This window comes from Schistocerca serialis, chromosome 11, assembly GCF_023864345.2.
Source record: "Schistocerca serialis cubense isolate TAMUIC-IGC-003099 chromosome 11, iqSchSeri2.2, whole genome shotgun sequence".
In the NCBI taxonomy this organism is placed as follows: Eukaryota; Metazoa; Arthropoda; class Insecta; order Orthoptera; family Acrididae; genus Schistocerca; species Schistocerca serialis.
This window is the reverse complement of record NC_064648.1, coordinates 34527715-34544206: the sequence shown is the minus strand read 5'-3', so window position 1 is coordinate 34544206 and position 16492 is coordinate 34527715. Positions and strand designations below refer to the sequence as shown.

The 16492-nt window shown below is 45.3% G+C and overlaps 1 protein-coding gene across 1 annotated transcript in view; it reads right to left on the bottom strand.

The window, feature by feature from the left end:
* Window positions 1-2211: 2211 nt before the first annotated feature.
* Window positions 2212-16492, bottom strand: part of LOC126427161 (poly [ADP-ribose] polymerase tankyrase-1-like) — a 57684-nt gene continuing 43403 nt past the window's right edge. The window contains exon 3 of the mRNA XM_050089386.1: window positions 2212-2704. Coding sequence (XP_049945343.1) covers window positions 2212-2704 — 493 coding nt within the window. The remainder of the gene's footprint in view (window positions 2705-16492) is intronic.

Here is a 16492-nt window from a genome sequence, read left to right as displayed (position 1 = left end):
ATGGTGTCCTGCAATGATTGCTTGGCATCTGCAAACCAAACGCTGGAAATGTGAAATTTATCAGCAAGTTAACACATCTCTTGATTATTAAACGACTTATTTTGGCGTATAAAAATATTTTGCTTACATATTTGTTACTAGTCAGGTTTTGTTGCGACATTCTTCTTTTGCGTTCTGAGGGCACTACACACACACACACACACACACACACACACACACACACACACACACGCACATTGTTGTATTTGCTAACACCATTGGCGTTCATTTGTTGTCGAGAGTATTTGGCGACGAATTTGACTTTTGTTTACACTATCTCTCTCTCTCTCTCTCTCTCCCTCCCTCTCCCTGTGTGTGTTCCTTTTATCTCTACTAATTTGCTGGTTTAATTTCTTGATCATATGAGACTTGCCACTATTTTCCTCAGGTATATGTTATTGTGTGTAGCTGCTTTGTGTGATGGTGTTTGCTTACGGATGTTCTGTTCAGTCTGTACAGTCAGAATCTGAAGCTTGTGCGCCACCGGGTGACTCGACAGTTTGTGAACGGCGATGCTTCGTGGCTGTCGGTTTCCCGAATATTGTGAAGCCATGTGTGGCGTTTCTCTTTCGGACGGCGAGATTCAGAAAATTTTGTGTGTTTTCTGATTCCGATCATAGCCTGGTGTGAATGTGTGGGTGTAAGTTGTTTGTTTCGCCGTGTAGCGGTTACACACGTGACCGCCTGCTGCGCCACAGGTGGGGCCTGGCGGCCGATGCTGACTGGGGGGAAGTTCCAGGTCCGTCTCGCAGCCGAGTACTGGAAGCTGGCAGGCGCGACTCTCTCTCGCGGCCCCACGGCTGGCTCACGAGCCTCACTCCAGCCACTCACCATCACGCCGCGTGGCGAATCCGTAGCCGGCGCATGCGCGGGGAACGCCTTCTCGCTCGCCACCGCCGCTTTATTCTGCACTGTTCCCTTAGCTGCAGCGTCACATTGAAACCTGAAACCTGGAAAAATAAGTTGGTGTCGATAGGGAAAGGAACCTCACACACTCAATCCAGCCAGTTCATTTTCGACATCAACATTTTAGGAGTCTTTCACATCGCTTGACACTTTATACAAACCTCTTCTGTGCACACTGGACATGTATCTCTTCCCTCTGTGTAGCCACCAGCGATTCGCTTCAGTGTAGCACTGTTGTCACAGGAAACATCTTTTGAAAGTTAGTTGTCGTAGTGCGTTTTGTTTTTGACATCCCCACTACTCGTTCCGTCGCAGACTCAGGTGACAAAAGTTACGAAATAATGACACGCTCATATACAGATGGCGACAGTGTGGCAAACTGTATAATTTATATCGACAGTCACGTCTACATTTGAATTAACGTAACAGCAAGTCTCTCATTAGAATCTCACCAGCAGTTGGAAGCAGTTACTCGATTTGTGGGCTAAAGTAGAGAATTTTATTTATTTTACTTTTCGTCATAGCGTGACCTCTACGAATCTGCCTGATGTGTGACTCATTCCGTGTGCAGTGTTGCCAAGTATGTGGTGTAACTCTTGCTACCAATGTGCGGTTGCAATTAAAGGCGGCAAGTATTTGCGAACTGCAGATACGCAGGTACACTCGGCGTGAGATCGGAACTGATGACACATTCTGACTGAACGACTTGTGTGCCAGTAATTTGAGTATGGTGCAGTTTATGCTGGTGTAACATAGCACCACACTTGCTGCCAGCATGTAGTTTCCAGTAATGGGGTAATGCAGTGGACTGGTTCGAACAACTAACGTTAATGCAGCTGCATGATGTGGTAGACAACCAACAATATTGCGCCATTCGTGTCTTTAAAAGAGTTTGATTGGTGAAGTTTTGAAATGCAGGCGGTCATGATAGATGTCGGCTGTGTTCTTGTAAGTTGCTTGCATATGTTGTACACCATGAGGAAGACAAGTGGTGTTTGTTAATACTGGAGTGTTTGAGTTGTTGTTTTGAGCATTTGCAAAAACTGATCGTGTAGTATTTTACAGACTAAATCGTCAAAAGAAGGGCTCCTCACGTTAGTTTACAGGTATCTCTCGTCGTTGCAGTTGTCACAGTGTTACCAGAGTTGTCATACACAGCACAAAATGGTGTGTACAAATAAATGAACAAAGGATTCATTTTTGTGTTCTTTATTTGAAAGACCAACAGATATGATGTAACTGATTGTGCTTCCTGAATGCCGTACGTCAGCCTTGTCTCAGCATATCCACCAGCTCCTGCTTTCTGTTCTGCCTGGCGAGGTCCAGGGGGGTCCTGCCGTTGCCATCCTGGGCCCCCCTGTCCGCCCCCGCCAGCAGGAGCTCAGCCGCCGCCTCTGAGTGGCCCCACAGTGCCGCCCAGTGCAGCGGCGTCCGCCCCCACAGAGCCCTGGTGTTGGGGTCAGCAGAGGCGCCGACCAGCAGCCGCACCACACCAGTGTGGCCATTGTATGCAGCCCAGTGCAGGGGCGTCCACTGCTCACAGCTGTCCCTGGCGTCGACCTCCGCGCCGGCGCCGACGAGGCAGCTGGCCGCCGCCACGTGACCCCCGCGTGCTGCCACGTGCAGGGCGGTCCGCTTGATGCTAGACTCCCTCGCCCCCACGCCCGCCCCCGCCGCCAGCAACTCGCGCAGCTGCTCCGCCGCGCCCTGCCTGGCCGCCTGTATCAGCCTCCTCCCTCTCTCCTGTTGAGAGAGGCTCCTGCAAAAAACATCGACACTCTCTCTCTACTACACACACACACACACACACACACACACACACACACACACACACCGAATGAAAGAAATCGTCACAGACGCCAAACTGCGAGCAGCCCTCAATACACTTCCGCCCAGCCACGAGTTACAAATCTAGAAATCTTCCCTCTAGGATACAGATCAACCAGCGTATGACAGACACATACCAGTATCCCATTATCGAAATCTGCTGCCGCTTCCCGTTAAAAATTGGTGCACTGCATCTCATTACCAGCTGTTTTAACTTCTAATTCACTCTGAGGAGTCACCTCCTGTGACCTCAGCATCCTGTTGGTAACCAATCTTTGAGCTTAAGAGAAACACACCTCTAACGGTTACTTGTGTGTGGAGCAATCCCTTCCGAGACTCGAGAAGAAAACACAGGCAAGTAATCAGATGTGTAAGTACAGAAATACAACTTCCTCGTCTGTTAACAAAACGTAGGTCGCCACACGGACAATATTAGTGAAAGCGAGAGCGGTGAATATTGGATCCATTGCTGGGTTTATGTATAATACTGTATACCAATGTTGTCTTCATCAAAATATTTTCCACTATACGTGAATACATTTATTCCAGTGTTTGTTCCGCTGTGTCAAACAATTCTGCAAGTTTTGTTATAATACCCTGTAGTTCTCTCAGCAGTGCACTTCAAATCTCATCTGTGTATGAAAAAGACAGCCCTTTACGGTTGGTCGTAATTTTTAGGAACAAAATTTCACATCGGGTGATCGTACAGCCAAGGGCGTCACCACAGTATCGTTTGTAGCCAAACACTCACGAACACGCAACGAATTCTAAGCAGATGCGTTATCGCAGTGCAGAAATCATCAACTGTTCCGCCACAAATCTATAGTCCGCGAGACGAGTGATTGGTAGTGACAGTTCCGGCGGGCAGACGGCGCTGTTGCCGAACGTGGCTCACAGCACGCGGCGCCCTGTCTGCTACACGCATTCTTTAGCAGCAGAAATAAAAGCGAGACAAAATACAAGTCGTATTGGTACGCGTGAATTTATTTAAAGTTGATGCTTGAAATATATTAACTCGAAAACTGATAAGAGCTATTTAGTACAAGTATCTAAGATGCTGAAACATAATAAAGTTATTTGTTAAACTTCACAACTGAAATGAAAACTATTTTCGCAAGTTGTTGAACATTAGCAGTTTTGGTTTCCATTGTTAAGTATTAGCATTATTAATTTGTTCTACTACAAGTTACAAAATAATTGGTCAGTGTATTAAGAGCTATAACCTGAAGGAAGTACTCACAATATGATGATCTGGTTGTAGATCGATAGCAAACTCCCTCCTTACATTCCTGAGTACGTTGTAGTTACTGTAATGGAAAAACACCACTCACATCACTGTCAGAATCTGATTTGACATTGTCTTCCTCAGCACTACTCCAACTATCACTGCTCTCTCCCAGATGTATAATTAAATTTTCGATGCATTCTTCCACAACCCCTTCGGTTTTGGCCGCCTCTCTGATGGCACTTGCAGTGCTGTTTACAATTTTAGCCCACGTCTCGTTTGTCACTTTATTGATAGCTGCTGGAAGGAGAGTTTCCACTTCAGAGATCGTGAATTTTTTATTGTTAGCAGCAATGTAATTTTTTATCTGCGCCCACACTCCTTCAATTGCATTGAAGTGACAGTGGTATGGAGGAAGCCGAACGATTTCATGCCTGTGCCTTTTAGCAATCTCGTCAATTACATATGTTGGAAATTGGGGTTTCTTTTGTGCCACAATTTCGAGCAGTTTCGCCTTCCTTAAATCGTCTCTGAAATGTACTTTTCGCCGGTTCAACCACTGAATGATATCGTCTTTTTTTTGTTGCCAAGGTTGGTGCCTTATCGTTAACAACGGAATGATAAGGCGCATTGTCCATAACAATCACTGATGGACTTGTCAGATTCGTCATAAGCGATGTCTCGAACCACTCTTGAAATACTACACTGTTCATTTCTTCATGGTAATCTCCTGTCTTTTTTGACCGAAACATTTTCATGCAGTTTGGCACAAAACCTTTCGATGTTCCTGCATGTAAGACAATAATACGCCCTCCTTTGCCAACAGGCACTGCCATTATCCCCTCGGGCGTTCCATCATTCCAGCCTCTACGTAAAGAATGGCTGGCATTGACCCAAGTTTCATCTAACCACTTTCGAATTCCACACCCATGATCCTACGCAGAAATCTGCACCGCCATGCAACTACATCTGTCCTTTCCATTAATATTTTGAGTCCGTTAAACAGTGAATAGCTGAAGCCTATGTCTTTCAACACTGTACGCAATGAAAATTTGCTCCCTTTAAAAAGATCGTCTTTCTGAAGCGACACCAGTAATTTAGATAGAGTGGGATGTTCCCTTCTCTTATAATAGCTGTATATATGACGACGAATAGCGTCTTTCTGAAAATCGTCCAAAGCTGTCACCTGCTTATTTCTCTGTCGCTTCTTTCCTGGTGTGTGCAGCTTTGTTGTGCCACTCTCGTCACAATCTACACTATACTGTTCTTTCCCTATCTTTACAACAGTGTTCTTACTTATTTTCAATGCTGCTGCAGTTCTCTTCACAACCTGAACAACAGGAATTAAGGGCCCACCTTTGTCCTTTTCTTTCTCAAAGTAATGCCTCACAGAGCACACGAATTCACGGGCCTGGGTGTGTAGCACACTTTTCTTCCTCCGTTTCACTTCTTGTGTTGGGCTGGTGCTACCCGCCGCACTAGACATTGTTTACAACGAAACATAAACAAAGAAACACTAGAAACAACAAAAACGAAATAAACTGCGAATTCAACTTCAGACAAACGACGAACGACCGCACCGCCTGCACGCGAGAGACACTGGTGAGTTTCATGAGCGAGCGCGACTGGGTTTCAGGGCGGCAACGTGGCCCTTGCTACCCGCTCGGTCTCTGGCTGCCTGCCTGCGGTCGCTAGGCAACGGAAAGACGCTACCGAGCTGTCAGTACCAAAGACTCGTGTCCCAGACTATAGAGGTTTTTCTTTTTTCGGATTGCGTCATGCCGCTGGCGTTGAGCTTGTAGGTTTTACTGCTTGCTGACCGTTTCACTGTGTGACAGGAATTTGTGCTGCACCAAACCGTTGACATCGAAGAAATATTTACACCAGTCGTAAACACTTCCCGTATTGATAGTAGATTCGCGAAAAGCAAAATGTAATGTCTCTAAAGGTTGATGAATTTGACTCCGTTCGCACAGCCAAATTTAATACAAACGCGATAATCCGATTTTACATTAAACAAATAATCGCCAATTCTACTAACACACCAATAACTTTTCCAAGATGTGACAACAGACAAAATATCCCATTTTCCTGATGTACACATACTTTTCCCGCACGTTTACCATCACAACGACAAAAAAGTCGTGCGAATCTCAGTTATAAAAAAAGCAAAATGGCGAGTTCGCCGTTACTTTTGAGCACTACTCGTGTAGCAAGAACTGTTGCGTTTAAGCGGACTGCATCAAAGGAAAGGCTTAAATTCTCCAGTACAGCTGCACTATGTGTTGTTTAAAAACCGTATCGGACGGAATGTATGCGCCAATTGTGGATGAAGTTGCAGACGAACACGCATTCAGACAAACAGGAATCCGCTTTTATATTTCTGAGAGATACGGGAACGCTGACATTTGATTCCTGTTCCCGCGTTAGTGCAATTTACTCCATAATGTCGTGTTTTTGTGGACAGGGCAGTCGCTGAGCTGGGAGTGAGCGGCGCCAGGCTGTGTGGCCAGACTGGGTCGCCGGGACAGCACTGTGGAGCGGAGAGGGCGCACGACTTGACGGACACACTGTACCGCGTCCAGGGCAGAGGGCGGCCAGGGCAGGCGACCCTCACAAGCAACGCCCCCTACCGCCTGTCAGCGACTGTCCAACACACTTCAGTATGTGCTCCAAGTATTTAAATAAAGTGTATTCCGTCTACGTACAATTGCGACTAGTTTCTAATTTCGACTTGAGACCAGGTGTTTCACCGTCAGGAAGCAAACGCGTGCCTTCAAAGAGAGACCAGGTCGAATGTTAGACTGAGCCGACAGCCGTGTCTGCACACGCAGGCGGCTGCGGCGTGGCGCACGCGAGCTGCAGGAAGGGCCTAGCGTCGGCCGGGCTGCCCCCTGTACTCGGCTGACTCGCCTGCAAGGGCTGCCGCCGTCTTCTCTAATGGCCGCACGGCCGCAATTGAAAGACTTCGGTTGCGGAACGGCAGTCGGCGCTACATCAGGGTATTTTTAATAATGTGGCATCCAATAGATCGATATTTACTAAAATGTTGATACCGACTCTCGACATCTTGAAAAAAATGTGTGTCGGTGGACAAAATATCCAGACACTCCTGCGTATAAAAATAGCAGCTGCACATTATAAATATACTGCTGGTTGTAGAGTTGTAGAACTATCGACTTATCATTACATGTTCTGTACATCAACAACCTAACAGGGCGTGTACATGGACAAGGAAAAAAATTCACGCATTTTTCCTCGGCTTCTCGGTTAAAAATAGACTTTCTACCTGGTCAAAATACACTTTTTCCGTGTTAAGCGACAATATACTCTTCCTCCCCACTGTAAAACTCATCACTTCTTTGATTGTTGTACCGACGTAGAATTCCCAGCACTTAAGGAAACTAAATTCAGCGCGGAAAGAAAAAAAAAAACGTTTTGCAAGACCTTTGATGTCGTGCATATGTTCCTATTATGGAGGTATACATTCGGATTCCCTCAAACACCGCATGTTACTTTCCGATGCATTGAAATCGAGATTGCGAAGAGCTTTTGTAAGCCAGCCATAGCTCATGTCACGTGATCTCGGCAGGTATTGACAGCACAGGACACGCGATATAGTCAGCCAATAGCAACATCACTCTTAAGTAGCGCCAAGACACAAATAATAAAAGCTCATGGTTTAAATTAATAAACACAGCGTTCACATACAATATTGGTCTCAAAGATTAATAAGCTGAAAGAGAAGCTAAGGCTGCACATACAATATTGATGATCTGTGCGCGTTTTACACTTTAATACACGTCACACTAACGTGATTGTAAAACTTTTAGTAACGACCCAAATGTCTCATCTTCTGGACTCTAAATTCCTCTAAATAGCTCGTCACCGAAGAGTTGATTTTTAAATGAGAGTCAAACGCTCTGTGATTCAATAAATTCATTGTACGTTCTCGCACATAGTTCATCTTGCGTAAAAGGAAATTTACGCTGTACGTTTTTGAAACCACCATTCTCAATATTTTCCCGCGACCTGTTAGAAATATGAGGTTCGTTTCAGCAGCTGACAGAGAGCGCCAGGTGGAAGGAGTCAGCGCGCTTGCGCAGCTACGATGACGCAGGAGGCCCTCATGTTCCTACGTGTGGAACTAAGGATCTTACATTATGTCACGAAAGAAACAAGACATCACATCTTAAGTGTGCCTTTCAGCATTTCATAGTCCTCGTAATTCGGCACATTGTTGTATCTATCTGCTGAAAGAATCTTACACTCGCATACGAGCTCTAGGTATGTTTTATATCAATTTATTGTATTTACGTGCTAGCATTTGTAATTTTGTACAAATGTCGTCCTTAGTAGCCAAGTCTTATAACCCACTGGCGAGATTATAGGATTAGATGAACAGAATGCTCTCTGGTTCGAGGCCAACAATGTATGTGATGTATGTTATGTTCTCGAGTATGCAAATTCTAGACACGCCTTGAAAGATAATGTTAGAGAAAAAGATACCTCACAGTAAAAAAAAATTGTAGTGTAGCTGTAAGCGGCAAATTTTGTCAATGAAACCGGACTACATGTTAGTGCTAAACTCAACAATGTCTCTCACTGTTAAATTTAGTGATTGGGTGTTTGACGAAGTCTTGCTTTCCATTAGGGCGGGCGCCCAAGGGAGGACTTTTGTCGTGCAACTGTCTCGCCTTTTGCACAGAGTCTGTACAATCATATGTAAGAGCGCACACACACACAGCGACTCCCCAGAGACAACTTTTCAGTTGCTCCGGCCGCCGACAGAAGGGCGAACCAACAAACTGGTATTCAGCATCGACCCATGCCATCAATACCACAGGAGAGATTTTTTTATAATTAAAAAAAATCTGAGCCAGAACTTTGAAGTTGTATTATTCGAATACGTTTTCCACCTGTATCTTGTTGCAGAAATGGTTTTTTTATAGAACTGTTCAGCCAACAACTCTTCCTCACATTTCTCTGGCATAACCACACATAGCAAAACATTTCATATTTCAGTGGATGTTGCTTTCACTATTTTGCAGACTGTGCTAGCACAAATAAAGTACTTGTATGGAAGATCATTTAAACTTGATCCAGTCGCTGCATACCTGAAAAGTTATGTAACTGAATAATAGTTTTCATTTATATTTCACGAAAATAAATTAACATCTACAACAATGTCAAACATTTCAATTTATTGTCTGTTTCCTAGGAACACTGGTACAACAAAGGCGGAAAAATCGAAGGACATGCTCTGCAAGAGAATTGTGTGAGCAAAAATTTGCCAAGTCGGGACAAGCAGCCACGGTAAGCGTGAAAGTACAAATCAACTTGTTTCTTCTACCAACCGTAGAACTACGTGATGCAAGTGGAAATGCTGACACAGTAATAAGCAATGAGGAACCTGAGGAAACAGAACCTTCAAAGACCACGAACCTTCAAAGGCCACCCATTGTTCTATCTCCACATACCTTCTACAATCCAAAGAAGAAGTTAGGAAGAAACTTTACTCGATATACTTCAAGAGAAGAAAGAAACTGCTTCATCAATGGAAGACCCTGCAACACAATTTGCATTGTCTCTTGTAGCTACGCTGAAACCAATACCCACACACCAAATGATTGATGCACAAATTGAGGTTCTTCAGGTAATGAGACTTTTACAGATCACGTGTGTACCAAATGACACATGTGACGGTTTCAGTCGTGGCGTTCGGTGTTCTAGCTTCTTCACCCCTGCATGTGTGTTTACTGGAACATCTACGTCTGACAATTAACCTACTGCCGGAAACAGCTCCTAAACCATCCTTACTACTCCTCATGATTGAGACAGTGTAAACTCATACCCGACAAATTTTTCTGGGCCTCCACATGGATCAGAAACTATGTACGATGTCACTACATGCAACAGTGTTTATACCTGCATTCATTTTCTGCCATTTCCATCAGTTGCTTTGGACATCTTTTATACAAAATGTAATGATTCCTGTTACTAACTGGATTGCTGGAATTAATAAATATCAAGCTAAATAAAAATGTGTAATTTCATGCAACCTACCGTAACGTAACACTGAGCCTCTCTTCGGGTGGAATCACCTGTCGCATTTGTATTTCGGTAGGAGGCGCGCATTTGTATTTCGGTAGGCGATGGCAGGCCCCAGAACTGCGACTAGCTCGTCACGTGACGTTACACTCGTGCGGAACTGAAGGATTTCTCTGGGTAACATCTTAGCTGTTGAAATATTAAAGTGACTTTCCCTTCATTTAGTCTTTCAGACTTAAGTTGGCGAATCCAGTAATTCCTTTCCCGTTTTGTCCTTTGTCGAATGATAACAGCACAAACCACTGCAGTCTCAAAACAATCCCTGTCAGGAAACAGTTGCTCATCTCGTGCGAGCTCTCGAAAGCAGAAGCAACAATAAAGCAACAAAGACGAAATGGTTGCGTGACAGTAAGTCTTCCGTGTACGTCTGCCCTTAGAAAACACGGTTTGGTGAAGAGCACGTTCAAAATTTACATCAATTACTACCTCATCTTGTCCCTAAAAATGAAAATTTGAAACATGTTCCTACTCTCGAAATTATTTGACGATTACTGCGATTACACTTACCGTGTCATCAGAGTGTAGAGAAGAAATTTGCAAAAGCATCACAGTCAGACACCCAAATAGAGAAGAAATGCCGAGGCTCGAGTACAATCCAAATTCGATAAATCTGAACCAAAGAATGAAGGAAAACTTGAGCACCGACTACCACGTGAACTATTTCAATATCGATGATGATGACTACACCCGAGACGAACTGGTTAACGATATCAAATATCTCCGTGAGGCTAAGTTGTTAGCATAATTTTTTAATGGGTCCAGATCTGTTAAAATTGTTGAAAAAATTTCAGAACCTTCGGTGCCACCTGAAGGAAACCCTGGAGGGATTTTTTCTCATCTTCCACCTTCCAGCGTTTTCTCTCTCTCTCTCTCTCTCTCTCGATAATCCGCGACGTGATGGGAGCTGCTCCTTCTTGCATCTGTCGCCCGTCTTTAACTGAGGCGGCAGAACACAGGAACAGTGGCGACTCGCTAGCCTGAGGCAGACCAGGGAGCGAGGTCAAGCATTTGCAACTTGTACATACGGTTGGTGCGGCAATGAAGTACTTTCTGAAAGCACCTACAGTCACCTTATTTCTCGCACGAAATGTAAGGTTTTTGCCAGATAGGTGCAGCTCGTCTGAAGAGACCAAACGCAAACTTCAGTTCTCTCTAATTTTCAGCTGGCATGACCGTCCCATCTGTATTTCCGTAACGAGTAAAGCATAACACGTACTGCAGTAATCTACACGGCGGAAACCTCGGCGACATCTGTTGACGGAAGAGAGCAGCTGCTGACAACGCCGCCACATCCTGCTTCTCTTAGTGTGCCACAGATTACAATAGGGAATGCTTCGCAGCGGTTCGTGCGCACAAACAGTGTTACGAAAACTGAATTAGCAGAAACACGGATTAAAAAAATATATATTGTGTAAGAAAATTCTCAACAATACTATTAAACATGGAAGGAGCAACACTTGGTAACCATTTGGTAGAGTATTACAGTGGTTTTAGAAAGTGCAGATTTTGCTCAGAACACATTTTCAACCTACAGTCCGTAATTCATCACAGATTTACAAAGTCCAAAGATATAGTTGTAACATTTCTATATTTTAAAAATGCATTTGACTCGGTTGATAGGGAAACACTTGATAAAGTGAACAGAGAATTTTTTTTTTTTTTGTTTGGATTTGGGGCGCAAAACTGCTATGGTCATTAGCGCCCGGTCCGTGACTTAGGAAACAATAAAAAGCCGGAAATGGAAACCAGCAGCAATGGGAACGAAAGTCATAAAATTTGAGAAACTAAAAGCAGAAGGAAGGCTTAAAAATCCACTACAGAAAGGGGTTGGTTGTCCCCAAAAAAAGCTTCAAATGACTGACGTCATTTCACTGGCGCTAATAAACTGGAGAACGCGGTCGGCTGAGCGCGTGTCGTCTGCTAAAATCGACGATATATCAGGCGTTAGCTGTAGACGGGAGCGTAACGGATTAAAATAGGGGCATTCAATTAAAAGGTGTCTTACCGTCCACAGCTGAGAGCAGTGGGGACAGAGTGGGGGAGGATCGCTGCTTAAAAGATGTCGATGGCTAAAAAGACAGTGCCCTATCCGGAGTCTAGTTAAAATTATCTCCTCCCGACGACGCGTTCGGCAGGAAGAGGTCCAAGCACAAGGAAGAGCTTTCACGTCCCGCAATTTATTATGGGGAAGTGTCGACCAATGCGCGTGCCATAAATGAACAACTCTGCGACATAAAACGCTCCGTAGATCGGTGAAGGGAATCGACTGAATAGCTGGCCGAGGAAGAGAGACTGCAGCCTTGGCCACTATATCGGCCGCCTCATTCCCACAGATACCAGCGTGTCCTGGGAGCCAGAGGAACGCCACCGAGACGCCCCCCCAGGTGGAGCAAGCGCAGACAGTCCTGAATCCGGTGGACCAGAGGGTGCACAGGGTAAAGAGCTTGGAGACTGAGGAGAGAGCTGAGAGAATCTGAGCAGATTACGTAATGTATTCGCTGATGGCGGCGGATGTAGTGGACAGCCTGGAGAACAGCGTAAAGCTCCGCAGTATAAACCGAACACTGGTCGGGAAGCCGAAAGTGATTTGGGGTGTCGCCAACAATATAGGCACTCCCTACATCTAACGATGTTTTCGAGCCATCGGTGTAAATAAATGTGGCGTCCGTCATTTGTGCACATAGAGCAGCAAATACCCGACGATAAACAAGTGAAGGGGTACCATCCTTGGGAAATCGACAAAGGTCTCTGAGCAGGCTGATCCGGGGACGGAGCCATGGTGGTGCTGTACCCCAAGTTGTCAAGAAGTTTTTAGGAAAGCGGAAGGAAAGAATGGAGCAGTTGACGGAAGTGGACTCCCGGTGGTAGTATGGAGGAGGGGCGGCCTGCATACCCTACATCAAAGGAGGCGTCGAAAAAAATGTCATGGGCTGGATTAGCAGGCATAGAAGACAGATGGCTAGCATAACGACTCAGAAGGACTGCTCGCCGATTGGACAGCAGAGGTTCAGCAGTCTCGGCATAAAGGCTTTCCACAGGGCTGGTGTAAAAGGCTCCAGACACTAAACGTAATCCACGGTGGTGGATAGAGTCGAGACGCCGAAGAATAGACGGCCGAGCAGAGGAGTAGACTATGCTTCCATAGTCCAATTTCGAGTGCACTAAGGCGCGATAGAGGCGGAGAAGGACCACTCGGTCCGCTCACCAGGAGGTAACATTCAGAACACGGAGGGTGTTGAGGGATCGCAGACAGCGAGCCGAAAGATAGGAAACGTGGGAGGACCAGCACAGTTTTCTGTCAAACATAAGACCCAAGAATTTAGCGACATCTGAAAACGGAAGGTTGACAGGTCCTAGATGTAAGGAGGGTGGAAGAAACTCCTTTCGTCGCCAAAAATTAACACAAACGGTCTTACTGGGAGAAAAACGGAAGCCGGTTTCGATGCTCCAAGAGTGGAAGAGATCGAGACATCCTTGAAGACGTTCAAGAAGGCTTGTCCGTTGAGAGCTGTAGTAGATCGCAAAATCGTCCACAAAGAGGGAGCCCGAGACATCAGGAAGGAGACAATCCATAATTGGATTTATGGCGATGGCAAACAGTACAACACTCAGCACGGAGCCCTGGGGTACCCCGTTTCCTTGGGAGAAGGTACGGGAGAGAGTAGTGTTCACCCGCACCCTAAATGTGCGCCCTGCCATAAATTCGCGAAGAGAAAGGGGCAGCCGGCCTCGAAAGCCCCAAGACAACAGTGTGCGGAGTATGCCTGTCCTCCCAACAGGTATCATATGCTCTCTCCAGATCAAAAAATATTGCTACCGTTTGGCGTTTCCGGAGAAAATTGTTCATGATGTAAGTGGAGAGAGCAACAAGATGGTCAACTGCAGAACGATGCTTTCGGAATCCGCATTGGGCAGGTGTTAAAAGACTGCGGGATTCCAGCCACCAAGCTAAACGGTAATTCACCATACGCTCCAAAACCTTACAGACACTACTCGAGAGAGAAATGGGGCGATAGCTAGAGGGGAGATGTTTGTCCTTTCCAGGTTTCGGAACAGGAACGACGATAGCTTCCCGCCATCGTCTGGGAAAAGTACTGTCCGTCCAACTTCGATTATAAAGGTGAAGGAGGTAACGCAGACTGGTTGGTTGGTGTGGTCTTCAGTCCTGAGACTGGTTTGATGCAGCTCTCCATGATACTCTATCCTGTGCAAGCTTCTTCATCTCCCAGTACCTACTGCAACCTACATCCTTCTGAATCTGCTTAGTGTATTCATCTCTTGGTTTCCCGCTACGATTTTTACCCTCCACGCTGCCCTCCAATACTAAATTGGTGATCCCTTGATGCCTCAGAACATGTCCAACCAACCGATCCCTTCTTCTGGTCAAGTTGTGCCACAAACTCCTCTTCTCCCCAATCCTATTCAGTACCTCCTCATTAGTTATGTGATCTACCCATCTAATCTTCAGCATTCTTCTGTAGCACCACATTTCGAAAGCTTCTATTCTCTTCTTGTCCAAACTATTTACCGTCCATGTTTCACTTCCATACATGGCTACACTCCATACAAATACTTTCAGAAAAGACTTCCTGACACTTAAATCTATACTCGATGTTAACAAATTTCTCTTCTTCAGAAACGCTTTCCTTGTCATTGCCAGTCTACATTTTATATCCTCTCTACCTCGACCATCAGTTATTTTGCTCCCCAAATAGCAAAACTCCTTTACTACTTTAAGTGTCTCATTTCCTAATCTAATACCCTCAACATCACCCGACTTAATTCGACTACATTCCATTATCCTCGTTTTGCTTTTGTTGATGTTCATCTTATATCCTCCCTTCAAGACACCATCCATTCCGTTTAACTGCTCTTCCAAGTCCTTTGCTGTGTCTGACAGAAGTACGTCATCGGCGAACCTCAAAGTTTTTATTTCTTCTCCATGGATTTTAATACCTACTCCGAATTTTTCTTTTGTTTCCTTTACTGCTTGCTCAATATACAGATTGAATAACATCGGGGAGAGTCTACAACCCTGTCTTACTCCCTTCCTAACCACTGCTTCCCTTTCATGTCCCTCGGCTCTTATAACTGCCATCTGGTTTCTGTACAAATTGTAAATAGCCTTTCGCTCCCTGTATTTTACCCCTGCCACCTTTAGAATTTGAAAGAGAGTATTCCAGTCAACATTGTCAAAAGCTTTCTCTAAGTCTACAAATGCTAGAAACGTAGGTTTGCCTTTCCTTAATCTTTCTTCTAAGATAAGTCGTAAGGTCAGTATTGCCTCACGTGTTCCAACATTTCTACGGAATCCAAACTGATCTTCCCCGAGGTCGGCTTCTACTAGTTTTTCCATTCGTCTGTAAAGAATTCGTGTTAGTATTTTGCAGCTGTGGCTTATTAAACTGATAGTTCGGTAATTTTCACGTTTGTCAACACCTGCTTACTTTGGGATTGGAATTATTATATTCTTCTTGAAGTCTGAGGGTATTTCGCCTGTTTCATACATCGCAGACTATGGGTTGATAAATGCAGCAACATTTGGACATGGATACCATCCGGTCCTCGGGCAGAGGAGCGAGAAGAAGAGAGGGCATGTTGGAGTTCCCGCATGGAGAAAACAGTATTGTAGCTTTCGTGATATTGAGAGGAGAAAGCAAGATGTCGCACTTCCGCTGCACGTTTCTTCGGGAGAAACGCTGGTGGGTAATTTGAAGAGCTCTAAATCTCAGCAAAGTGCTGACCCAATGAGTTAGAAATTGCGACGGGGTCCACTAAGGTATCATGCGCGACAATGAGCCCAGAGACCGGGAAGAAACTAGGCGCGTCTGAGAACCGTCGAAGCCGACTCCAAACTTCCGAGGAGGAATTTTTTTTTTTTTTTTTTTTTTTTTTTTTTTGTGGTTTTAGGGCGCACAACTTCAATGGTCATTAGCGCCCTGACTACTCTAAGAATGCACCGCGAGGCACAAGTTGACCACAACAACTAAAAGGGAAAACACGATAAAAGACAGACTGACAGGCATAGGACTAAAAAACAGCATCATCAAATGTCCTTAGCGAGGTTTGTCAAATTGATAAAACGAAGAACACGAGCAGCTGCTCGTGGGTCATCCGCTAAAATGGCATCGAAAGTATTTGGCAGGTTAAGATCGAGGCGCAGTGTGTTAAGATCTGGACAGGACATTAAAATGCGTCTAACCGTCAGCAAGTGCCCACATGGGCAGAACGGCGCCGGCGCAGCCGTCAGCAGATGGCGATGGCTGAACCGGCAGTGTCCAATTCTTAACCGGGCTAAAACGACCTCCTCCCGCCGAGAAGGGCGTGAGGAGGACGTCCAAGCCACGGGAAGAGGTTTTAAGGCCCGAAGCTTGTTGTCGGTAA